This window comes from Hemiscyllium ocellatum, chromosome 10 (assembly GCF_020745735.1).
Source record: "Hemiscyllium ocellatum isolate sHemOce1 chromosome 10, sHemOce1.pat.X.cur, whole genome shotgun sequence".
In the NCBI taxonomy this organism is placed as follows: domain Eukaryota; kingdom Metazoa; phylum Chordata; class Chondrichthyes; order Orectolobiformes; family Hemiscylliidae; genus Hemiscyllium; species Hemiscyllium ocellatum.
The window spans coordinates 74631629-74659222 of NC_083410.1; the positions used below are offsets into that span (position 1 = coordinate 74631629).

Below are 27594 nucleotides of genomic sequence, written 5' to 3' on the forward strand. Positions count from 1 at the left end.
CTTCCTAACAAGTATCTCTTCTAGCTTACCAGTCCGTTTCACACTCTCCTCTTCAACAATACGGTCCCTCTCGTTCATAAATACAGAAGAAAAGTACTCATTCAAGACCTCTCCTATCTCTTCCGACTCAATACACAATCTCCCACTACTGTCCTTGATCGGGCCTACCCTCGTTCTCGTCATTCTCATGTTTCTCACATATGCATAAAATGCCTTGGGGTTATCCTTGATCCTATCCGCCAAGGATTTTTCATGCCCTCTCTTAGCTCTCCTAATCCCTTTCTTCAGGTCCCTTCTGGCTATCCTGTATCCCTCCACTGCCCTGTCTGAACCCTGTTTCCTCAACCTTATGTAAGCCTCCTTCTTCCTCTTTACTAGACATTCAACCTCCCTCGTCAACCATGGCTCCCTCACACGACCATTTCTTTCCTGCCTGGTAGGTACATACATATCAAGGACACGTCGTATCTGATCCTTGAAAAAGTTCCACATTTCCACCAAATCCTTCCCTGACAGCCTATGCTTCCAACTTATGCTCCTCAAATCCTGTCTTACAGCATCGTAATTTCCCTTCCCCCAATTGTAAAATCTACCCTGTTGTGCGCACCTATCTCTCTCCATAACCAAGGTGAAAGTCACAGAATTGTGGTCACCATTACCAAAATGTTCACCCACTAACAAGCCCATCACTTGTCCCGGTTCATTACCGAGTACCAAATCCAATATGGCCTCCCCTCTGGTTGGACAATCTACATACTGAGTTAGAAAAGCTTCCTGGACACACTGCACAAACACCACCCCATCCAATCTACTTGATCTAAAGAGCTTCCAATCAATATTTGGGAAGTTGAAGTCGCCCATGACTACGACCCTGTGGCTTCTGCACCTTTCCAAAATCAGTTTCCCAATCGTTTTCTCCACAATGATTTGCAGCAATGGAATTTCCACTTATTCCACATCACTGCAGATTGGGTAAAGATAATTTCTGAGGAAAAGGAAGACATCCATAAATGGGCTATGCACGATATCTGATCGTGTTTTCCGGGTCCTTAAGGGGGAGGGGGAGCAGCCCCAAATCGTGGTCCACGTTGGCACCAACGATATAGGTAGGAAGAGGGGTGAGGATGTCAGGCAGGCTTTCAGGGAGCTAGGTTGGAAGCTCAGAGTTAGAACAAACAGAGTTGTTGTCTCTGGTTTGTTACCCGTGCCACGTGATAGAGAGTCGAGGAACAGGGAGAGAGAGCAGTTAAACGCGTGGCTACAGGGATGGTGCAGGAGGGAGGGATTCCGGTTTCTGGACAACTGGGGTTCTTTCTGGGGAAGGTGGGACCTCTATAAAAAGGATGGTCTACACCTGAACCTGAGGGGCACCAGTATCCTTGGGGGGAGGTTTGCTAGTGCTCTTTGGGAGGGTTTAAACTAACTCCGCTGGGGCATGGGAACCTGGACTGTAGCTTTAGGGTACAGGACCTTGAGTGTAGGGAGGTTATGAACAAGGCAGCAATCTCGAAGGAGGGTGCCTGTAAACAGAAGGGTGGCTTGAAGTGTGTATACTTCAATGCCAGAAGTATAAGAAATAAGGTAGGTGAACTTGCAGCGTGGGTTGGTACCTGGGACTTCGATGTTGTGGCCATTACAGAGACGTGGGTAGAACAGGGGCAAGAATGGCTGTTGCAGGTTCCAGGGTTTAAATGTTTTAGTAGGGTCAGACATGGGGGTAAAAGAGAGGGAGGTGTGGCATTACTTGTCAAGGATAGTATTACAGCGGTGGAAAGGACGTTGGAGGAAGACTTGCCATCTGAGGTAGTTTGGGCTGAGGTTAGAAATAGGAAAGGTGAGGTCACCCTGTTAGGTGTTTTCTACAGGCCTCCTAATAGTCCGAGAGAAGTAGAGGATAGTATTGCGAGGATGATTCAGGAGAAGAGTGAAAGTAGCAGGGTGGTTGTTATGGGGGACTTTAACTTCCCAGATATTAACTGGGAAAGCTATAGCTCGAGGTCGTTAGATGGGTTGGTGTTTGTCTAATGTGTGCAGGAGGGTTTCCTGACACAATATGTAGACAGGCCAACAAGAGGTGAGGCTATACTGGATTTGGTTCTAGGTAATGAACCAGGCCAGGTGTTAAGACTTGGAGGTAGGTGAGCACTTCGGGGACAGTGACCACAACTTGGTGACTTTTACTTTAGTGATGGAGAGGGATAAGTGTGCACTGCAGGGCAAGAGTTATAGCTGGGGGCAGGGAAATTATGATGCGGTGAGGCATGACTTAGGATGTGTGGATTGGAAAAACAGGCTTCAAGAGAAGAATACTAATGATATGTGGAGATTGTTCAAGGAACAGCTACTGAGTGTCCTTGATAAGTATGTACCAGCCAGGCAGGGAAGAAAGGGTCTTGTGAGGGAGCCGTGGTTTAATAAGGAATTGGAATCCCTTGTGAAAGGGAAGAAGGCGGCATATGTAAAGATGAGGCGTGAAGGTTCAGTTGGGGCGATTGAGAGTTAAGGTAGCCAGGAAGAATCTAAAGAGAGAGCTAAGAGCAGCGAGAAGGGGACATGAAAAGTCCTTAGCTGGTAGGATTAGGGAAAATCCAAAGGCTTTCTATAGGTATGTCAGGAATAAAAGGATGACTAGGGTAGGTATCGGTCCAATCAAGGATAGTAGTGGGAAGTTGTGCGTGGAGGCGGAGGAGATTGGAGAGACACTAAATCAATACTTTTCATCAGTATTCACTCAGGACTGGACACTGTTGCTGGTGTGAATATTGAGTCACAAGTGATTAGAATGGATGGCATTGAAGTATGTAGGGAAGAGGTTTTGGGAATACTGGAAAGGATGAAAATAGATAAGTCTCCTCGGCCTGATGGCATTTATCCTAGGATCCTCTGGGAAGCTAGGGAGGAGATAGCAGAGCCATTGGCCTGGATTTTTATGTTGTCATTGTCAACGGGAATAGTACCAGAAGACTGGAGACTGGCGAATGTGGTCCCCTTGTTCAAGAAGGGGAGTAGCGATAGCCCGAGTAACTATAGGCCAGTGAGTCTGACTTCTGTGGTGGGCAAAATCTTAGAGAGAATTGTAAGGGATAAGATTTATGAACATCTGGATAGGAATAACGTGATCAAGGATAGTCAGCATGGTTTTGTGAAGGGCAGATCGTGCCTCACAAACCTTATTGAGTTCTTTGAGCAGGTGACTAAGGAGGTGGACGAGGGTAAAGCAGTAGATGTTGTGTATATGGATTTTAGTAAGGCGTTCGATAAGGTACCCCATGGTAGGCTAATGCAAAAACTACGGAGGTATGGCATTGAGGGTGCATTAGAGGTTTGGATTAGAAATTGGCTGGCTGGAAGGAGACAGAGGGTACTAGTTGATGGTATAGGTTCATCTTGGAGTGCAGTTACTAGCGGTGTACCTCAAGGATCTGTTTTGGGACCATTGCTTTTTGTTATCTTTATAAATGATCTAGAGGAGGGGCTTGAAAGCTGGGTGAGTAAGTTTGCGGATGACACAAAAGTCGGTGGAGTTGTGGATAGTGAGGAAGGATGTGGCAGGTTACAGCGGGATATAGATAAGTTGCAAAGCTGGGCAGAAAGGTGGCAAATGGAATTCAACGTAGCTAAGTGTGAAGTCATTCACTTTGGTAGGAGTAACAAGAAGATGGATTACTGGGCTAATGGTAGGCTACTTGGTAGTGTGGATGAGCAGAGGGATCTTGGTGTCCATGTACACAGATCTCTGAAAGTTGCCACCCAGGTAAATAGTGCTGTGAGGAAGGCATATGGTGTACTGGGCTTTATTGGCAGAGGAATTGAGTTCCGGAGTCCTGAGGTCATGTTGCAGTTGTATAAGACTCTGGTGCGGCCTCATCTGGAGTATTGTGTGCAGTTTTGGTCGCCATACTATAGGAAGGATGTGGAGGCATTGGAACGAGTGCAGAGGAGGTTTACCAGGATGTTGCCTGGTATGGTAGGAAAATCGTATGAGGAAAGACTGAGGCACTTGGGGCTGTTCTCATTGGAGAAAAGAAGGTTTAGGGGAGATTTGATAGAGGTGTACAAGATGATTAGGGGTTTAGATAGGGTAGACACTGAGAACCTTTTACCGCTAATGGAGTCAGCTGTTACAAGGGGACACAGCTTTAAATTAAGGGGTGGAAGGTATAGGACAGATGTTAGGGGTAGGTTCTTTACACAGCGGGTTGAGAGTTCATGGAATGCCCTGCCAGTAGCAGTGGCGAACTCTCCCTCTTTATGGTCATTTAAGCGGGCATTGGAAGTTATTGGGCTAGTGTAGGTTAGGTAGGATTCGGTCGGCGCAACATTGAGGGCCGAAGGGCCTGTACTGCGCTGTATTTTTCTATGTTCTATGTTCTATGATATGGAAATTAAAACTCATGCAGAGGAGTCAATTGAGACTTAAAGGCTCCAACCTTCTAGAGTAAAATTTGGAATTGGGGCCTGAATAGTCAGGTCCATCCGTTGATCAGAATTGTGTCTTATGTGATTGTTAGATTACAATTTGTTATACTTATTGTTGTAATAGTCTTATTTTGTTTGTGAAAAAGCAAAGTTAAGAAACGGAAGGGACTGACAACAAGGATTGGTCTCAGATACTAAAGAATAGCTCATATGGAAGAGAGTTTGAAATGGTTACTTATTATAGGGTAGGAATATTGTAAACACAGCTCGTTCATAGTCTTTCTTACTATTTGTTCTTTACATTGATATCATGCAAATCTTAGAAGACGTGATTTGGAGATGTCAGTGTTAGATTTGGGTGTACAAGGTTAAAAATCACAACACCTGGTTATAGTCCAACAGGTTTATTTGGAAGCACTAGATTTCAGAGCGCTGCTCCTTCATCAGGTGGTCCTTTCCAATTCCTCCACTTCTCGCCTTCAAACCACCACCAAACCTCAAGCAGATCATTGTTCTGAAAGCCGGGCAGTTTGCTACAAACAACGTCATATAACCGTATCACGGTAGACGCTGCAAGATGTGTAAGTGTCTAGACATGGATACCACCTTGACACGTGGGGACACCTCCCACTGTGTACATGGTAGGTACTCATACAATTCAGCCAATGTTGTCTATCTCATATGCTGCAGGCAAGGATGCGTTGAGGCATGATACATTTAGGGTGTAGGTGTGCTCGCTGAGCTATAAGTTTGATATCCAAATGTTTCATTACCTGGCTAGGTAACATCATCAGTGACGACCTCCAAGTGAAGCGAAGCTGTTGTCTCCTGCTTTCTATTTACATGTTGGTCCTGGATGGGGTTCCTGGGGTTTGTGGTGATGTCATTTCCTGTTCATTTTCTGAGGGGTTGATAGATCTAGATACCATCTATGTTTTATGGTGATGTGGTTGAAGTGCCAGGCCTCTAGGAATTCTCTGGCATGTCTTTGCTTAGCATGTCCTAGGATAGATGTGCTGTCCCAGTCGAAATGGTGGCTTTTTTCATCCGTGTGTAGGGCTACGAGGGAGAGCACTTCTTCAGGATTCCAGCACCACATATTTCAACTCTGGTCTCCAGCATCTGCAGTCCTCACTTTCTCCCATTTTGTAGATGACGTTAGTTTTGTCCATGGGTTGTTCTGGGTCATTTAAGTTTGTTAGATTTTGTTTGAGTGTGTTGGTGGGTTTGTGTGCTACTAGGATTCCGATGGGTCTTCGTAGTCTGGCTGTCATTTCTGAAACTTCTTTCATGTATGGTAAGGTGGTTAGGGTTTCTGGCTGTATTTGGTCTGCTTGTCATGGTTTGTCCTTGAGGAATCTGCAGAATATATTTTTTGAGTATCCGTTCTTCTCGAATATGTTGTATAGGTGGTTCTACTCTGTTTTCCGAAGTTTGTCTGTGCAGCAGTGTGTGGTAGCTCATTGGAATAGTGTTCTGATACAGCTTCGTTTGTGTGTTGGGATGGTTGCTAGCTTGTCGGTTTTCTGTATACACGGGTTTGTTGTTCTCCGTTGTCCTTTCTTTTGACTGTGATGTCCAGGAATGCGAGTTTGTTGTCGGTTTCTTCCTCCTTGGTAAACTTTATGCCTGTGATGGTGTTGTTGATGATGTTAAATGTCTCTTCTATTTTGTTTCTTTTTGTGATGACAAAGGTGTCATCTACGTAGCGGACCCAGATTTTTGGTTTGATGGTTGGTAGGGCTGTTTGCTCTAGTCTTTGCATTACCGCTTCTGCTATGAATCCTGATAGCGGAGATCCTATGGGTGTGCCATTGGTTTGTTTATAGATTAAGTTGTTGAAGGTGAAATGGGTGGTGAGGCACAGGCCCACTAGCTTAATGATGTTTTCATTGGTAATGTGATTGATGGTCGTTGGGGTGTGTGTAATAGTCTCTTCTAAAAGTGTGGTAAGTTTTTCCTTTGTCAGGTCGATGTTGATGGAGGTGAACTCGCACTCCTGGAGGTCACAGTTGAAAGAAAGGACAATGGAGAACTACAAACCTGTGTATACAGAAAACCAACAAACACTGACCAAATATTTAACTACACCAGCAACCATCCCAACACACACAAACGAAGCTGTATCAGGACACTATTCCAATCCTAGTAGCACACAAACTCACCAACAGTCTCAAACAAAAACTAACAAACTTAAAAGATCCAGTACAACCCATGGACAAAACCAACGTCATCTACACAATTCCATGCAAGGACTGCCACAAACACTACGTAGAACAAACAGGAAGAAAGTTAGCCACCAGGATACACGAACACCAGCTAGCCACAAAAAGATACGACCCTCTCCCCCTCTTAGCCCTACACACGGATGAAAAAAGCCACATTTCGACTGGGACAACACATCTATCCTAGGACAGGCTAAGCAAAGACATGCCGGAGAATTCCTAGAGGAGTGGCACTCCAACTACAACGCCATAAATAAACACATAGATCTAGATACCATCTATCAACCCCTCAGAAAACAAACAGGAAATGACATCACCACAAACCCCAGGAACCCCATCCAGGACAAACATATAAATAGAAAGCAGGAGACAACAGCTTTGCTTCACTTGGAGGTCGCCACTGATGATATTACCTAGCCAGGTAATGAAACGTCTGGATATCAAACCTGTAGCTCAGCGAACAAACCTACACACTAAACCTCCACCTGAGCTACAAACCTTTCATGATACATTGGAAGCCTAGAACAACAGATGTACGGGCACCGCACAACAATCAACAGACAGGAGGTGTTCCCTCCCAGTCGCAGAACACCTTAGCAGTCGGGACATTCAACCTCGGACCATCCTCCAAGGCAGACTTTGGGTCTGGCAACAGTGCAAAGTGGCCGAGTAGAGGCTGATAGCCAAGTTCAGTACCCATGGAGATGGCCTCAACCGGAACCTGACGCACCACACACACACACCCCTACAGACCCTCTCTCATCTCCTGCACACATTCTCTCACAGACTTTTATCTCTTTACACACTCACACAAGTTTGTAGGGTAAATTTGTACTTGCAGGATTACATTTTATTTTGCCCAAAAACTGCATGAATCCATGTAAGATTTCGTAAGTCTGTTTTGTTAGATTAGAATCAGTCTGAACATTGTGGCACAGACAGTCTCACATAGGGCACCTCACACCTTCAAAGCATTATCTGGGCCAACAGGACACCAATTGTTAAAGTTCACATGAGAATGTAACTTTAAAAAAGTTCTGTAAGAACTGGAACCAACATGCTCATTCTAAAAGATGAGAGACTTAACTAAAAATCCAGGTCTTTTTCAATATATAATTTCAGTTACATCATACTGTAACTTTTGCTATAAATTGTGTCTTATAATCTTATACTTCACAACCACCTGATAAAGGAGCAGTGCTCTGAAAGCTAGTGCTTCCAAATAAACCTGTTGGACTATAATCTGGTGTTACGTGATTTTTACAAGATATGGAAAGTGGCCCCATGACAATATCTCTGTGCAAAGTGAAACGGATTTGTAATTTTGTTTATGCTTATGTCTATAGTTTTGAGAAATATAATGATCTAAATGGCATTTCAGACTGCACAGAAGTAATGCTACATAGAACAGACATTGTTGTAAGGGGCTAATGCTCAGCACTTTCTGGAGTGTCCTGGAAGATGTAGAAAATCAAGTAGAGATGATCCTCACATAAATCTTTGGGTCAGAAGAGGGGAGATGTTGGATAAGGCTGAAGATGACAGGAACAGATAATAGGCTTAACAATGGACTGTTTTTATGTGTATGGAATGTGAACGAATCATGCTGGTATGCCAACAGTTAAAACTGCAGGAAACCAGTAACTGCTGTCTCTACCAGATAAGCCATGTATTTGGACAAAATATTTGTGATCTCTCACATGCATAGATTAGTCCAAATAAGGCATACACTTGGCACAGAGGCTGGTGCATAAACAGCCTGAAGGAATCTTTGTTCAGCAACACTTCAAAGATTCACATTGTAAGAAGGTACCACATGTCAGGAGGCAGGGTGAGGACGCCACGCAGAGCTTCAGCCTGGCCAACGGCCAACGCTCCCAGGTAATAACATTTGGACTTGTTTATGGACATCAGGGTAGTGAAAAATAATATCTTTAGTGTGAAAAGTGTGTGTTTCTGGTCAAGTAATGAATAAATTAATAGCGTTTTATAGAGCTCTAAGTATCTCCAATGCATCTTCATCAATACATGCACTGTTGTCTGGGAGAGATGGGCAACAGTGAAATAGATGGCATAGTAGCATACTGCTGCCTCACAATGCCAGGGACCAGGGTTAGATTGCAGCTTTGGGCAACTCTTTGGAGTTTGCACGCTCTTCCCATGTCCTTCCTTCCACAATCTAGTAATGGGCAGATTAGATGGTCAGGTTGCTTCTTGCAAGTTGGGATAGAGAGACCAAAGCTGAAAATGTGTTGCTGGAAAAGTGCAGCAGGTCAGGCAGTATGCAAGAAGCAGGAGAATCGACGTTTTGGGCATAAGCCCTTCTTCAGGAATGAGGAAAATGTGCCAAGCAGGCTGAGATAAAAGGTAGGGAGGAGGGACTTGGGGGAGGGGCATTGGAAATGCGATAGGTGGAAGGAGGTTAAAGTGAGGGTGATAGGCCGGAGTGGGGGTGGGGCGGAGAGGTCAGGAAGATGATTGCAGGTTAGGAAGGTGGTGCCGAGTTTGAGGGTTGGGACCGAGACAAGGTAGGGGGAGGGGAAATGAGGAAACTGGAGAAATCTGAGTTCATCCCTTGTGGTTGGAGGTTTCCTAGGCAGAAGATGAGGCGCTCTTTCTCCAGCTGTCCTGTTGCTATGGTCTGGCGATGGAGATGTCCAAGGACCTGCATGTCCTTGGTGGAGTGGCAGGGGGTGTTGAAGTGTTGAGCCACGGGGTGATTGGGTTGGTTGGTCCAGAGGTGTTCTCCGAAACACTCCACAAGTAGGCGGCCTGTCTCCCCAATATAGAGGAGGCCACAGCGCATGCAGTAAATGATGTGTGTGGAGGTGCAGGTGAATTTGTGGCGGATATGGAAGGATCCCTTGGGGCGTTGGAGGGAAGTAAGGGGGGAGATGTGGGCACAAGTTTTGCATTTCTTGCGGTTGCAGGGGAAGGTGCAAGGAGTGAAGGTTGGGTTGTGGGGGGGGGGGGGGACCTGACGAGGGAGTCATGGAGAGAGTGATCTTTTCAGAACCCTGATAGGGGAGGGGAGGGAAATATATCCCTGGTGGTGGAGTCTGTTTGGAGGTGACGGAAATGAAGACGGATGATACGATGTATATGGAGGTTGGTGGGGTGGTAGGTGAGGACCAGAGGGGTTCTGTCCTGGTGGTGATTGGAGGGGCGGGGCTCAAGGGCAGAGGAGCGGGAAGCAGTGAAGAGCATTGTCGACCACGTCTGGGGAGAAATTGCGGTCCTTGAAGAAGGAGACCATCTGGGGTGTTTAGTATTGGAACTGGTCCTCCTGGGAGCAGATGTGGCGGAGATGAAGGAATTGGGAATATGTGATGGCGTTTTTACAGGGGGCAGGTATGGAGGAGGTATAGTCTAGGTAGTTGTGGGAGTCAGTCAGTTTATAGTAAATGTCCGTATTGATTCGGTCGCCCAAGATAGAAATGGTGAGGTCTAGGAAGGGAAGGGAGGAGTCTGAGACGGTCCAGGTAAATTTGAGGTCGGAGTGGAAGGTATTGGTGAAGTGGATGAACTGTTCAACGTCCTCATGGGAGCACGAGGCAGCACCAATACAGTCATCAATGTAGCGGAGGAAAAGGTGGGGGGGTTGGTGCCACTGTAGCTGCGGAAGATGGACTGTTCCACATATCCTACGAAGAGGCAAGCATAGCTGGGGCCCATGCGGGTGCCCATGGCTACTCCTTTGGTTTGGAGGAAGTGGGAGGATTGGAAAGAGAAGTTGTTCAGCGTGAGGACCAGTTCAGTCAGTCGAAGGAGGGTGTCAGCGGAAGGGTACTGGTTGGTATGGCGGGAAAGGAAGAAGCGGAGGGCTTTGAGTCCTTTGTGATAGGGGATGGAGGTGTACAGGGACTGTACATTTAACACATTTTCAGCTCTGATCTCCAGCATCTGCAGTCCTCACTTTCTCATAGAGAGACCAGAGTTAATAAACAGCTAAATTGCCTTTCAGCATCCAGAGGTGTGCAATCGAGGTTGTAAATGCAGGATGGCAGAGATTAAGTGCAGAGTGTGGATCTGTGGGGATGCTCTTCAAAGGGTCTATCCTGTACTGTAGGGATTCTGTGATTCTATGAAAAGCTCCCCCACTGATACATCTACACTTGTCTCGTTTTGTTCTTGAAAATTAGGCCCATCTGTGCCCCCTCTCCTGTTAGCTTTCTATATGCTTGCTTAAAAAGCTCTCCATTTTAAAAATTCTGTCCTTACTGCACTTTTCACACTTTGTCTATCATAGTTAATATTGGGAAAGTTGAATTCTGATTCACTACATTATTGGTCTGACTAATAAATGTCAGAAAGAAGGAAAAGCTGGAGACAAAAGCCTGCATTGACACAACAGCCTTAAACCATCCCCTGTCCTGACCACCAAGGCACTTCAAGGATGAATTACCAATCAAAAATCTGAAATGACGCTAAAGAAGATAATGTTACAACAGACAATTAAAAGCCTGAACAAAGTGATCAATTTTAGGGAACACCCTCAAGAAACAGAGGTTAATGGAGTGAATTTTAGTGGTTCGGGCCTTGGCAACTAAAGGCACAGTCTTCAATATGGGGAGTAATTAAAACCAGAGGTGATGCATTATAGTCAAGAATTAGAGAAGCATCGAAATCTTGAAGGTTTGTCAGTTTGCAAGGAGGATCCAGAAATAAAGAGGGAAGAGATCACAGAGGTGATGTGAAACCGAATTAAACTCTTATAAGTGTGTTCCTATCAGACCTGAAGCTGATGTCGGCCAGAGAGCGCTGGGTGACATGTGAATGAACTTCATGCAAGTTGGGATAGAGAGATCAGAGTTGGTAAAGATGGAAGACAGAGCATGGAATGGGCAAATCAAGGGGGAACAAAGGCATAGATGAGGGTTTCAGCAACAGAGCAGCTGACCTGTGGTGGGTCAGATTCATAGTATGTTACAGAGGTCAAGGTAAGTGATCTTGGAGTGGATATATTGCCCAAAGCTCACTTTGCTGTAAAATATGCCACCAAAGTTGCAGAAATACTGGCTCTACCTCAGGGGAAGGGACCGGTGATTAAGAAATAGTTTGTAGCAGGGCCGAAGGAACATGGACAAAGTTTTCCTAGAAATTTCTGCTCATCCAGAACTGGATGCAAAAAATACTAGTGACTGAGAGAGGTGGTTGGGTGGAAGTGATCATCAACATATATGCTGAATTTCATGGATGATGTCGCTGAGGAACAGCTCGTGGATGATCTCGAGGTGCAAGACATTTATGATAAATTTTGGCAAGCCCAAAGATCTAAACACTGCAAAACATGCAATTCTGACCATAAAATTTTACAGTTTCCTTTTTTCATAAAAAGTCTGAGAGCACTCTATCATAGTAATTTGCACATATTCAATTGAAACATTACAGTGATCGTTAAAATTCAATATAATTACAGTACCTGTTGATCATCAGGTGTCCATATTCCACAAGTAATCTGGCTATCCAAATTAATCTCAGAAGACCAATGTCGCTGCCCACTGACAGATCCAACCAGCACAAAGCCATCTCGGTAAGAGATCAGTGCCTGTGTACCATCATGGCTCCAAGTAAAGTCGCTCACCTGAAAAACAAAGGGAAAAAAAAATTGAAATAAAATAATTCATGCATTTCTTGATTCTTTTTCCTTTTTATTTCTCCCCAATGCAGTGATCAGTATCCTAGCAAATCATATTACTAGGTGTATGGAGAGAGCATTAAAACTAATCAGAAGCAGCAAGGCATTGTAAGAAGGGAAATATAAAACAAAATCATATGGTGCCATTTCAAGGGAAACATTTAACCAGGGCGAGAGCAGGGCACATTAGTATCCAAGGAGGAAACATGTGGAGCTGAAGGACAGGGTGTTAAATGACTATTTCTGTAATCATAGTCGTACAGCAGAGAAACAGACCCTTCGGCCCACTATGTCTATGTAGATCAACAAACGCAAAACTATACTAATCCCATTTACCGGAACTTAATCCGAAGTCACCTGTGCCCTAGCATTTCAAGAGCTCATCCAAATGCTTCTTAAATGTTGTGATAGTACCTGCCTCCATCACCCAACACTTGGTGGGTTCCATATTTCTACCACCCCCTGGATGAAAAAAAAGTTCTCAGATGTCTTCTAAACCAATAGGACCTCACCTTAAACTTGTGCCATTTAGTCTTAGACATATCCACCATCATGAAAAGATTCTAATGATCTTACCATCTATGCCTCACTTAATTTTCTATACCTCAAATCAGATTCCCCTACAGCCTATCCAGTCTCTCATCAGAACGGAGACTTTCCATCCAAGTGAATTTCATCTGCAACCTCTCCAGTGCAATCTGACCAGAACTGCACACAGTTTTCCAAATGTGACCTAACCAATACTCTATAAAGTTGTATAAATACTTCCCTGAACTACCCTCATCATAATATTTAGTCAGCTTTTCAAAAATTCAGCTAAACTCATTAAACAGGAACATCCAACAACAAATCCACTGACTACCCCTGTCTTTCCAAGTATCAATTAATCCTGTCCCTCAAAACATTTTCCAACAATTTACCTACCACAGCATCTGTTACACATGGGTCAATGATGGTCATGGGAAAGGGTCGGTGGACTACTGGAGTGGCAGCACACTCTTTTCACTAGGTTGCCATTTCTCCCCAGTGGTAAGTCTTGAGATGCTCAATGTCCTCCTAGATGCTTCTCCATTTTGGATGGTCTTGAACCAGTGATTCCCAGGTGTGTGTGTGTGAATGCCACATTTCACCAGTGAGGTTTTGTTATCACTGAAGCACTTCCTCTGTCCATCTAGGGCTCAGCTGCCATTTCGAAGGTGGGAGTACTGCTTGGGGAGTTTAGTGCAGGTCATGCGGATGACATGCCCAGCCCATCATACCTGAAAAGGGTGACCAGTACTTCAACGCTGGAGGTTTTGGCCTGGTCAAGGATGCTGGTATTGGTGCATCTCTTCCCAGCATTCACAGGATTTGTGCAAGCAGTTTAAAGGACTGCAGCAGTATCACCAATATCAGACCAACTAGTCTGTAATTACCTGGCCAATCCTTATTGCCCTTCTTGAACAAAGAAACCACATTATTTATCCTCCAGTCATCTGCTACTTCACCTGTGGCCAGCGAATCATTGAATATCTGTCAGGGCACCAGCAAAATGGGCAGCACGGTGGCTCAGTGGCTAACATTGCTGCTTCACAGCACCAGGGTTCGATTCCACCCTCAGGCAATCATCTGTGTGAAGTTTGTACATTTACCAGTGTCTGTGGAGGTTTGCTCCCACAATCCAAAGATTTGCACATTAGGTTGGTTGGCCATGCTAAACCACACATTATGTAAATATAGGATTAGGTTGTAAATGTAGAATTACAGGGATGGGGTGTGTCTGGATGGGACGCTCTTCAGAGGGTTGGTGTGGACTCAATAAGCCAAATGGCTGCTTCCACACTGTAGGAGATTCTATGATCTGCTCCCGTGCATCCATAGCAGTGTGGGGTCTCTCTCATTAGGGCCAGGGGAATTACCATAGAATCACAGAATCCCTACAATGTGAAGACAGGCCCTTCAGCCTAAAAGGTCTTTGACCCTCCAAAGAGTACCCCACTCAAACCCATTCCCCCACACTATAACCCTACATTTATCTCTGACTAATGCACCTAACCTGCACATCCCTGAACACTATGGGCAATTAAGCACGGCCAATTTACCTAAGCTGCACATCTTTGGATTGTGGGAGGAAATCACAGTACCCGAAGGAAACCCACATAGACATGGGGAGAATGTCTGCGTGGAGTTTGCACAGTCACCCAAAGCTGGAATCAATGCCACCCCTGATAAAACACACCTCCGCATTATTCTGATCACACCCTAGAACCTCACCATCCCTACTCAAATTTCCAGTCCCTCTCATTTGTGAATACAGACGAGAAGTATTCGTTTCAGACATCACCCTCAGGCTCTATGCAAGATTGCTCCTTAGATCACTATTAGGTCCTACTAATTCCCTGGTAGTCCTCTCGCTCTAAATATACTTAGAAAATGCCTTGGGGGTTTCCTTAATTCCATCAGCCAAACATATTTTCTGCCTGCCCTTTGTCCTTTTTTCTAAGAACACCCCTTTACACTCTATTTCCAAAAGACCTCCCTTGTTTTAATGCTGCATACCTAATATATGCTTCCTTTATTTTTAATCTTACTCTCAATTCTCCCTTGACATCCAGGGCTCCTTGGACTTGCTACCCTTGCCCTTCACTCTTAGAGAAGCACGCTGGCTCTGAATTCTCACTGTATTACAGGTATAAGACTCCCACTTTTCAAATGGAGATTTACCTACAAGTAGCTGTTCCCAGTCTATGTTGTGCGAGATCCTGTCTAACGATAAAGAAATTTGGCCATCCTTTAACTTCTGCACAAATATCTTATCCCTTTCCATAATGACTTTGAAGCTTACCAAGTCCTGCTCACTATCACCAAAATGTTTGTCCACTGACACTTCAATCACTTTATCCCTAGGATTACATCATGCACTACCCTATCTCTAGTAGGAGTAGCTAAGTACTAGAATGTAATGCCCTCATGGATGTGGTGGCAATACTGTGCCTTTAAAGAAGAGTTCTGTCCTGTGCTCTTGAAGAGGGCTGCTGACACCATGGAACTGACATGTCTGCTTTAGATGTGGGGGGAGCTTAGACTCCAAAAGTGATTTTTAAATTAGACAAAAGAATCATGAATGGATGGAGTCAGTCACATACAGACTCAGGGTTATAGTCTCACTTTCAGTTGAGGTTTTGAACTTGAAACGGAGATACAGCTCTTTCTCTTGCCACAGTAAAACGTTTGAGCACTCTTTCTGCTGCATTATTTCTCCTGGGCTGGAGATCATGTGAGGAGAATCAGTTTTATTGAATTTGTCTTTGCCAAAGGTGGGTTTCGGTGATGCCATTACTTTGGAATAGGTTAGTAGTTAAATATATATTACCTTGTTAAGTATTTCCACAGAGCTAAAGTTATGCCAATTCTTTTTTGTATGTATTTCAATTGTACGGTAAGAATAAAGTGTGTTGTGTAGGGAAATCTTTATGCAATAGGTCAGCTATTTCAAAAGTGATACCCAAAGTGAAACAGGAAGGGATGGAGTGTTATTCATAGAAAAGCAACAATAAATAGGGACGAAGGGGAAAATAAATGTTAAAAAATGTTCCTCTATTTGAATGTGCTAGTATTTGAAATAAATGAATTAACAGCATAAAATCGAGTTTAGATTAGATTAGATTACTTACAGTGTGGAAACAGGCCCTTCGGCCCAACAAGTCCACACCAACCCGCCGAAGCGCAACCCATCCATACTCCTACATTTATCCCATACCTAACACTACGGGCAATTTAGCATGGCCAATACACCTGACCCGCACATCTTTGGACTGTGGGAGGAAACCGGAGCACCTGGAGGAAATACATGCAGACACGGGGAGTATGTGCAAACTCCACACAGTCAGTCGCCTGAGGCGGGAATTGAACCCGGGTATCTGGCGCTGTGAGGCAGCAGTGTAACCACTGTGCCACCGTGCCACCCACGAATGGATGTTTAATGGATGTGATCTTACAGCTCTTACTGAGACATGGTTACAAGCAGACAAAAGCTAGGAACTAATGTTCATACATGAGTTTTCAAAAGAAGAGACTCTAAGTAAATTGCAGTGGGTGTTATGGACCAGGTCAGACACCCTCCAAATATTTTACAAAGTAGCTTAGATCTTCACTACTTCTTATTGTAAAGGTAGATATGAAGTGGATGTTCCAGCTGGTTAAACCACCCAGCTTTAAGCAATACAGAATTTATTTAAAAATAGAGAATTCTTACAAGACTATAAAGGCTACAGGAGTATACGTAAGAGGGAAAACAGGAAGGCAAAAAGGGGACATGAGATAGCTTGGACAAATAAGGTTAAGGAGAATCCAAAGGGTTTCTATGAATACATTAAGGACAAAAAGGTAACTAGGGAGCGAATAGGGCCCCTCAAAGATCAGAAAGGCAGCCTATGTGTTTAGCTTAGGAGATGGGGGAGATAGTAAATGTGTATTTTGCATTAGTGTTTACTGTGGAGAAGGACATGCAAGATATAGAATGTGATGAAATAGATGGTGACATCTTGAAAAATGTCCACATTACAGAGGTGGTAGTAATGGATGTCTTGAAACACATAAAAGTGAATAAATCCACAGGACCTGACCAGATGTACCCTAAAACTCTGTGGGAAGCTAGGATTGCTGGGCACCTCGCTGAGATACTTGTATCATCAATAGTCACAGGTGAGGAGCCGGAAGACTGGAGGTTGGCTAACATGATTCCACTATTTAAAAAAAGAGGGTAAGGAAAAGCCAGGGAACTATAGACTGGTGAGCAAGCTTTTTTTTTAAAAAGATTGGATTAGATTACTTACAGTGTGGAAACAGGCCCTTCGGCCCAACAGGTCCACACCGACCCGCCGAAGCGCAACCCACCCAAACCCATTCCCCTACATTTACCCCTTCACCTAACACTACAGGCAATTTAGCATGGCCAATTCATCTCACCTGCACATTTTTGGACTGAGAGAGGAAACCGGAGGAAACCCATGCAGACATGGGGAGAATGTGCAAACTCCACACAGAGGCGGGAATTGAACCCAGGTCTCTGGCACTGTTGAGGCAGCAGTGCTAACCACTGTGCCACCATGCCGCCCACTAATCGGGATCATCCGGGAGTTGAACCCAGGACCTCTCGCACATCTGCGCAGTATAAGACCCTAAGCGAGAACCACACCACTAGACCAACGTACCAGAAGGACTTGTTGAAGGGAATCTTGAGAGACAGGATTTACATGTATTTGGAAAGGCAGGGATTGATTAGGGATAGTCAGCATAGCTTTGGGCATGGGAAATCACATCTCACAAACTTGATTTGAGTTTTTTGAAGAAGTAACAAAGAGGATTGAGGAGGGTAGAGTGGTGGGCGTGATCTATATGGACATCAGTAAGACGTTCACAAGGTTCCCTATGGGAGGTCTCATGGAATATAGAGTGAACTAGCCATCTGGATACAGAACTGGCTCAACGGTAGAAGACAGAAGTGGTGGTGGAGGGTTTCAGACTGAAAGTTTGTGACTAGTGGTGTGCCACAAGGATCGGGAACATAGGAGTAAGTTGGCAGATGACACGAAAATTGGAGGTGCAGAGGTCAGCGAAGAAGTAAACCTCAGATTACAATGAGCCAATGAGCTGAGAAGTGGCAGATAGATTTTAATTTAGATAAATGAGAGGTGCTACAATTTGAAAAAGCAAATCAGAACAGGAATTATACACTTAATGGTAAGGTCCTAGGGAGTGTTGCAGGTTAATAGTTTCTTGAAAGTAGAGTTGCAGGTAAATAGGAAAGCAAAGGAGGCATTTGGTACGCTTTCCTTTATTAGTCAAAGCATTGAGTAAAGGAGTTGAGAGGTCATGTTGTTGCCTACAGGACATTGGCTAGGCCACTTACAGAATACTGTGTGCAATTCAGGTCTCATTCCTATTGGAAGGATGTTGTGAAACTTGATAGGGTTCAGAAAAGATTTACAAGGATGTTGCCAGGGTTGGAGATTTTGAACTAATAGGGAGAGGCTGAATAGGCTGGGACTGTTTTCCCTGAAACATCAGAGGCTGAGGGTGACCTTACAGAGGTTTATAAAATCATGGAGGGGTATGGATAGGATAAACAGACAAGGTCTTTTCCCTGGGGTGGGGAAGTTCAGAACTAGAGGGCATAGGCTCAGGGTGAGAGGAGAAATATATACAAAAAAACCTAAGGGGCAACTTTTTCACAGAGAATGAGCTGCCAGAGGAAGTGGTGAAAGCTGGTACAATTATAGCATTTAAAAGACATCTGATGGATTATAGAATAAGAAGGATTTAGAGGGTTTTGGGCCAAGTGCTGACAAATGGGACTACATTAGGCTAGGATATCTGGTCGGCATGGACATGTTGGACTGAAGGGTCTGTTTCCGTACTATACCTCTATGAATACAGTTGAAGCGTGAATGAAACAAAATAGAATTTAGAATAACTTAATAGCTTGAAAACTCAACTGACTCATTACTGCAACTTAATAAGGAGCTAATGCAATTCCGACAACATCCCACAAACACACCCCTTGGCAAAAGGTTGATTCAAACAGGTTCTTATAGGCAGGAGAGATTTCACAGAGAAAGCCAGTCAGGAACCATCTGCTGAAGCTTGGAACCTTTCTCCATTGCATGCAGCTTCTCAATGTTACAATTAAACCTAACTAGAAAAAAAATGTGAACTCTGAGAACTGGTCACTGCCCCTACTATTGCTAAACTAGGCTCCTTCCTAGATATCTCAGCACCCCTCTGCCTTTAAAATGTCCTGACAAAATAACCTTGTTAAAGAGGCAACATTTGTTCATTCTTTTAAGGGGGAATGTGTGACAATGTACAAAAATGGCTTCATTTTAAAACTGCTTAGGCTTATCCTGTTAGTACACCACAATAAATACATTGACTATAACCATGCACTACTACATTCTATTTCAGTGTTTCCTTCAACCATCGAATGCATTCATTTTTTCACCCAAGTCTTTTCAGTCATTAAGTCAACAATTACGTTTTCTCGTTCTGTCACGTACAATTTTCAAACTGAATGGCTGCAATAATAAGCACCATTTAAACAGTCTGGAATTTTTGTCAGCATGGCCAGGTTGGACCGAAGGATCTGTTTTTGTGCTATATGGGCGGAAATGTGGCAAATGGAATTCAATGTAGCTAAGTGCGAAGTCGTTCACTTTGGTAGGAATAACAAGATGATGGATTACTGGGCTAATGGTAGGCTACTTGGTAGTGTGGATGAGCAGAGGGATCTTGGTGTCCATGTACACAGATCTCTGAAAGTTGCCACCCAGGTAAATAGTGCTGTGAGGAAGGCATATGGTGTACTGGGCTTTATTGGCAGAGGAATTGAGTTCCGGAGTCCTGAGGTCATGTTGCAGTTGTATAAGACTCTGGTGAGGCCTCATCTGGAGTATTGTGTGCAGTTTTGGTCGCCATACTATAGGAAGGATGTGGAAGCTTTAGAACGAGTGCAGAGGAGGTTTACCAGGATGTTGCCTGGAATGGTAGGAAAATCTTATGAGGAAAGGCTGAGGCACTTGGGGCTGTTCTCATTGGAGAAGAGAAGGTTTAGGGGAGATCTGATAGAAGTGTATAAGATGATTAGGGGTTTAGATAGGGTAGATACTAAGAACCTTTTACCGCTAATGGAGTCAGGTGTTACTAGGGGACATAGCTTTAAATTAAGGGGTGGTAGGTATAGGACAGATGTTAGGGGTAGATTCTTCACACAGCGGGTTGTGAGTTCATGGAATGCCCTGCCCGTATCAGTGGTGAACTCTCCTTCTTTATGGTCATTTAAGCGGGCATTGGATAGGCATTTGGAAGTTATTGGGCTAGTATAGGTTAGGTAGGATTCGGTTGGCGCAATATTGAGGGCCGAAGGGCCTGTACTGCGCTGTATCCTTCTATGTTCTATGTTCTATGACTCTATTAAACTTCTCTAAAAACTTAAATGGGTTATAATCAGCATACATGATTGAATCATACACATAACTGGCAATATAAGTGTTGAAACGTTTTGGCGCCAACACCAAATTCAAATTCTCCTTCGCAATTTTTTTCTGTTGACAAACATTCAATTTCCTGGAGAAACATCAGATAGGTCTTTGTCTTCACACTGTCTTCTTGTGAACCTTCAGCACCGATACCCACTCACTCACATACAATCAAAGATATACACCACAGAAACAGACCCTTCAGTCCAACTCATCCATGTCGACCGAATATTCTAAACTAATCTCATCCCATTTACCAGCATTTGGCTCAAATCCCTCCAAACTCTTACGATTCATATACCCATCCAGATTCCTTTTAAATGTTGTAACTGTCCCATCTTCCAACACTCCCTTGGGCATCTCATTCCATACATGCATCACCCTGTGTAAAATGTTGTCCCTTAGGTCTCTTTTAAATATTTCCCCCCTCATCCTTAACCTAAGCCCTTTAGTTCTCGACTCCTCCACCTCAGGATAAGACCTTGTTCATTTATCCTATCCATAAACCTCTAAGGTCACGCCTTAGGTCACCTCGAAGATTTCATAAACCTCTAAAGTCTCGCCTCAGTCTCTGACGCACGAGGGAAAACATCCCCAGCTTATTCAGCCTCTCCCTATAGCTCAAACCTCCAACCCTAGCAACATCCTTGCAAATATCTTTTCTGAAGCCTTTCAAGTTTCATAACACCCTTCCCACAGAAAAACACCAGAACTGCACTCAATATTCTAAAAATGGCCTAACCAATGTCCTGTACAGCCACAAGATGACCTCCCAACTCCTAGACTCAATGCTATCACCAATATAAGCATACCAAATGCCTTCTTCACTATTCTATGTAAATGCAACTCTACTTTCAAGGAACTATGAATCTGCACTCCAAGGGCTCTTGCTCAGCAACACTCCCCAGGACCTTACCATTAAATGTTTCATTCCTGCCCTGATTTGCCTTTCCAAAATGCAGCACCTCACACCTTTCGAAAGTAAACTTCATCTGCCAATCTGCAGTTCATTGGTTCATCTGATCAAGATCTCATTACACTAAGGTAACTATCTTCACTGTTGACTACACCTCCAATTTTGGTGTCACCTGCAAACTTATTAGCTATACCTCTTGAGTTCACATCCAAATCATTTTATATAAATGACAGAAAGCAGCAACGCTTATGGCATACCATTGGTCACAGGCCTCCAAGTCTGAAAAACAATTCTTCACCACCACCCTCTGTCTTCTACCTTTGAACTAGTTCTGTATCCAAATGGCTAGTTCGCCCTGTATTTCATGTGTTCTAATTTTGCTAGCCAGTCTACCATGACAAACCTTGTTGAACGCCTTACTAAAGTCCACATAGATCATGTCCACTGCTCTACCTTCATCAATCCTCTTCGTTACTTTAAAAAACTCAATCACGTTAGTGAGATATGATTTCCCATGCACAAAGTCATGTTGATTATCCTGAATCAGTCCTTGCCTTTCCAAACACATGTAAATCCTGTCTCTTAGGATTCCCTCCAACAACCTGCTCACCAGTGACATCAGGCTGACCGGTTTATAGTTTCCCGGCTTTTCCTTACCACCTTTCTTAAATAGTGGTTCCACATTAGGAAACCTCCAGTCTTCAGGCTCCTCATCGGTGACTATCGATGATACAAATATCTCAACAAGGGGCCCAGCAATCAGTTCCCCAGCTTCCAACATGGTCAGGTCCTGGGGATATATCCACCTTTATGCATTTTAAGACATCCAGCAAACATCTTCCTCTGTAATATGGACATTTTTCAAGATGTCACCATCTACTTCCCCACATTGTATATCTTCCATGTCTTTCTCACAGTAAACACGGATGCAAAATATTCGTTTTGTATCTCCCCCATCTCCTGTGGTTCCACACAGAGACTGCCTTGATGATCTTTGAGGGGTGCATTCTCTCCCTACTTACCCTTTTGTCCTTTATGAACTTATCAAATCCCTTTGAATTCCTCTCAACTCTATTTTCCACAGCAATCTCATGTCTTCCTTTTGCCCTCTGATTTTCCTCTTAAGTATACTCCTACTGTTTTTAAACTCTAAAGAATCAATCGATCTCTGCTGTCTATATCTGACATATGCTTCTTTCTTTTTCTTAACCAAACCCTCGATTTCTCTAATCATTCCCTACATCTACCAGCCTTGCTTTTCACCCTAACAGGTACATACTATCTCTGGACTCATTTTTGAAAGCTTCCCATTTTCCAGCCGTCCCTTTACCTGCAAACATCCGCCCCAATCAACTATGAAAGGTTTTGCCTAATACCATCAAAATTGATCTTCCTCCAATTTAGAACTTCAACTTTTAGATCTGGTTTATCCTTTTCATCACTATTTTAAAACTAAGAGAATTATGGCCACTGGCCCCAAAGTGCTCCCCCACTGACACCTCAGTCACTTGCCCTGCCTTACTTCCCATGCGTAGGTCAAGTTTTGCATCTTTTCTCGCAAGAACATCCACATAGTGAAGCAGAACATCTTGCTGTACGCACTTAAATTCCTCTCCATCTAAATCCTTAACACACGGCAGTCCCAATCTATGTTTAGACTAGAGTGGTGCTGGAAAAGCACAGCAGTTCAGGTAGCATCCGAGTAGCAGGAAAATCGACGTTACGTGCAAAAGCCCTTCATCCTTATAAAGGGCTTTTGCCCGAAACGTCGATTTTCCTGCTCCTCAAATGCTGCCAGAACTGCTGTGCTTTTCCAGCATCACTCTAGTCTAGACTCTGGTTTCCAGCATCTGCAGCCCTTGTTTTTACCCAGTCCCAATCTAAGTAAAAATATCCTACTATAACCACCCTATTATTTGTACAGATAACGGAGCTCTTCTTCCAAATTTGTTTCTCAATTTCCCACTGACTCTTGAGGATCTATGGTATAATCCCAACAAGATGATAATCCCCTTCTTATTTCTCAGTTCCATCCAAATAACTTCCCAGGATGTGTTCAACGTAACATCGTCCATAAGTACAGCCATAATATTATCCCTTTATCAAAAATGCCCCTCCTCATCCCCTGATTCCCCCCTCCCCCCACTTTCTATTCTTCCTACAGCTTTTGCATCCTGGAATATTAAGTTGCCCGTTCTCTCTATCCCCGAGTCACGTCTCCGTTATTGCTATGATATCCAAGTTCCATGTTCTTAACCAGGCCGTGAGCTCATCCGCTTTTCCCATTAGACCTCTTGCATTGAAATAAATGCAGTTTAATTTATCAGTCCTACCTTGCTCCCTGCTTTGTTCCTGCCTACCCCAACTGTTTGACTTGCTACTTTTGCTAACTGTACCGGTCTTAGACTGATCTCTTGATGTATTTCCACCCATTTCTCATCTGTTTGAATGTGATCAAGAATCATAGAACTCCTCCGTTTGCTCATTAAGCCATCATTTTTATGATAGTAGCACTAGGGATACACTCAGATTCTTCTGTGTACACTTTTTGCAACAATTACTTCAGTTTTTCATATTTATGTTGTAACTCAGTTAATTTCTGTGAGCCAAAAATATCCATTTTTCCCCTCCACATGTTCCTGTTTTGTCTCAACCATTTGATGGTTTCTGACCATTCTATTTCAACTTCCTTATCAAATTTATTTGATTTCTCCTCCTGTTTCAACTGGCGATTTTGTGATCTCGTTACCACACTGTCAGGAAACATCCCAGGGCATGTTTCTTGTAATACCTCAGTTGCCTGATTTTTCACTGGCTTTTCATCCACAGTAGGCAACAGTCCTACCTGTGACCCAGCTTATCATGACTAAGGACAAGCTGTATTCCTGGAGCCGAGAGTCCTTCCAGTACCTCTGGCACGGCATCTCCACTTTTCACTGGACAATCTAACCTCACTCAACATAACGGAACACTTCTTGTCTCACTATGAATTCCACGTACTAGCACTATTTCTGGCAATATCTCCTCATCTCTCAACATCAAAAACTGACAGATCATACAGATGTACAGCATAGAAACAGACCCTTCGGTCCAACCCGTCCATGCTGACCAGATATCCCAACCCAATCTAGTCCCACCTGCCAGCACCTGGCCCATATCCCTCCAAACTCCTTCTATTCGTACACCCATCTAAATGCCTCTTAAATGTTGCAATTGTACCAGCCTCCACCACATCCTCTGGCAGCTCATTCCATACACGTACCACCCTCTGTGTGGAAAAAGTTGCCCCTTAGGTCTCTCTTATATCTTTCCCCCTCACCCTAAACCTATGCCCTCTAGTTCTGGACTCTCCGATCCCAGGGAAAAGACTTTGTCTATTTATCCTATCCATGCCCCTCAGTTTTGTAAACCTCTAAGGTCACCCCTCAGCCTCTGACGCTCCAGGGAAACAGCCCCACCTGTTCAGTCTCTCCCTGTAATTCAGACCCTCCAACCCTGGCAACATCCTTGTAAATCTTTTCTGAACCCTTTCAAGTTTCAACATGATTTCATATCTCTTCATATTGTAACCACTTTATTGCCTGCTCCTGGCAAGTAAACCTTACCTTCACAATTACATGGTTTGAGAGGATCTGGCACTCTAACCAGGTTGTACATTCCGGTGCAACCTTTTAGCTTCCACCGTGTTTTCCTTTATCACTTCACTGGCTCATTCTGTTTTCCTGCATCTGGCTTACCAGTGCTTTTTCCATTTCACCAACACTGTGATTTCTAGTGGCCTACATATTGCAGTGAAAACACCGGAACTTTTTAACTTCTCTTTCCCCTTCATGGGTTTCCTTTTTACCTTATGTTATTTAGATTAGACTCCCCAGACCCATTCCCTTACCCTATATTTACCCCTGACTAATGCACCTAATACTAGGGCAATTTAGCATGACCAATTCATCTGGACTGCGCATCTTTGGATTGTGGGAGTAAAACCACGCAGACATGGGGAAAATGAGCAAATTCCACACAGACAGTTGCCAGAGGTGGGAATTGAACCCGGGTGCTTGGCAGAGTGAGGTAGCAGTGCTAACCACTGAGCCATCTTGCTGCCCACAACACCGTGCCGCCCACTTTATGATCTTCACCAAGATCTACTTTTTCCTTAACACATGAAGACTTCTCTTTTTTACAATTTATTTCTCTCACGGATTAAAATTGATGTTGGAACCCAAACTTTGATTTATGAACCAACTTATAATCATCAGCCATTCCGGCTGTTAATCTTTAACTCTCTGCTCTTCCACAAGTTCACACTACTTCAAGAAATTAATTTTTGACCTCCTCCAAAATAAATCATCTCCCAATTAGCATCATACGTTTACTCTATTTTTAATGCCCTTATCCACCATCAAAATTATTTTAGAACATAGAACATTACAGCACAGTACAGGCTCTTCAGCCCTCGATGTTGCGTCGACCTGTCATACCAATCTGAAGCCCATCTAACCTACACTATTCCACGTACGTCCATATGCTTGTCCAATGACGACTTAAATGTACGTCAAATTGGCGAATGTACTACCATTGCAGGCAGAGCATTCCATATCCTTACTACACTCCAAGTAAAGAAACTACCTCTGACAACTGTCACCCCTCAATTTAAAGGTATGCCTCCTTGTGCTCGCCGTCACCATGCTTGGAAAAAGGCCTCCCTGTCCACCCTATCTAACCCTCTGATTATCTTATATCTTTGTTTGATATGACTGTATGTTTGACCAGAGTCCATAAGACCATAAGACATAGGAGTGGAAGGCAGGCCAATCGGCCCATCGAGTCCACTCCAAAAGAGTCCCTCCTTAGATTCCTGAAACGTTGTTGGTAGGCTTCTGACCCAAGGTCTTGTGCACTTAAGATGGCTTTCTTCACCTGCTCGTACTCACCAGATTCCTCCTCTGATTGTGATGCAATTACCTCACTAGCACTACCTACCATCTTTGTTTGGAACAACAAAACCCACATGGTCACTGGCCACTTCATTTGTTTAGCCACTTTCTCAAATGAGATGAAAAAGGCTTCTACATCCTTCTCATCAAATTTAGGCAATGCTTGGATACATTTAAACCTGCTGCAATGGGTTTGCTCATCCTCACTGAGGAGAAAGTGAGGACTGCAGAACAGAGTCGAAAGTGTGGTGCTGAAAAAGCACAGTAGGTCAGGTAACACCCAAGGAGCAGAAGAATTCCTGATGAAGGGCTCATGCCCGAAATTCCAATTCTCCTACTCCTCCTACTGCCAGACCTGCTGTACTTTTCCAGCACCACACCCTCAACTCATCCTCACTCAGCCTACATTCTACCTTCATCTCCATCTTTTTAAGCCAACTTTCCTGTGTAAGTGCCAATTTATGCAGTTCAAACTCTGTCTCTTTTGCTTTTTGTCCTGCTGGGGCAACTCATTCTTTTTCTCTTTCCTCTGCTTTTAACTATAATTCAAACTGTTTCATTTATTCTTCTTGTTCAAGTTGCCTCATCTGCAATTGAATTCTAGTCATTTCCAAAGATTCCAATGGCATTTCCAGCAAATTTAAATGCCGAGCTATTGCTGCAATTATCTCTCCTTTTCTCACTGACGAAGGCAATTCCAACACTAGCTTGTCTGACAATTCCAACAGCTTAGCCTTACCCATCATTTGTAAAGTCCCAATGTCACTTCTTCCACTCCCAGAAAACTCTTAGGTGACTGAAAGAGCCATCATTTATACCAAGCACACTTTAAACCAAATGAATCAAACACACGGAACAAAAGACACTAACACCTATCATTCATCCGACTTTGAGTCCAAAAACCCTAATCCCAAATTGGAATGACTGAATCAATGCCGACAAGAGCACCCAAATCTGTTATGGACCATGCCAGACTTCCTCCAAATATTTTAAGGTAGCAGCTCAGAACCTAACGTTTTCTTATTTTAAAGGTAGATGTGAAGTGGATATTTCAGCTGTGATACAGCTGGTCAAACGACTTGACTTTAAGCAAAACAGAACTTATTTAAACACTACAGTTGAAACACGAACTAAAGAAAACAGAATTTAGAATAACAACTATTGGAAAACTCACGAGGAGAAACTGAGGACTGCAGATGCTGGAGATTAGAGCTGAAAATGTGTTGCTGGAAAAACGCAGCAGGTCAGGCAGCATCCAAGGAACAGGAGAATCGACGTTTCGGGCATAAACCCTTCTTCAGGAACGGGGAAAGTGCGTCCAGCAGGCTAAGATAAAAGGTAGGGTGGAGGGATTTGGGGGAGGGGCGTTGGGGATGCGATAGGTGGAAGGAGGTCAAGGTGAGGGTGATAGGCCAGAGTGGAGTGGGGGCGGAGAGGTCAGGAAGAA

General features: G+C 43.8%; 1 protein-coding gene across 2 annotated transcripts in view; it reads right to left on the reverse strand.

Annotated features, from left to right (window-relative positions):
- Positions 1-27594, reverse strand: part of LOC132819813 (tubby-related protein 4-like) — a 405797-nt gene that overhangs the window by 328862 nt on the left and 49341 nt on the right. For both annotated transcript variants that reach the window (XM_060831613.1, XM_060831612.1), the window contains exon 3: positions 12067-12228. In XM_060831613.1, the coding sequence (XP_060687596.1) occupies positions 12067-12228 (162 nt within the window). The remainder of the gene's footprint in view (positions 1-12066; positions 12229-27594) is intronic.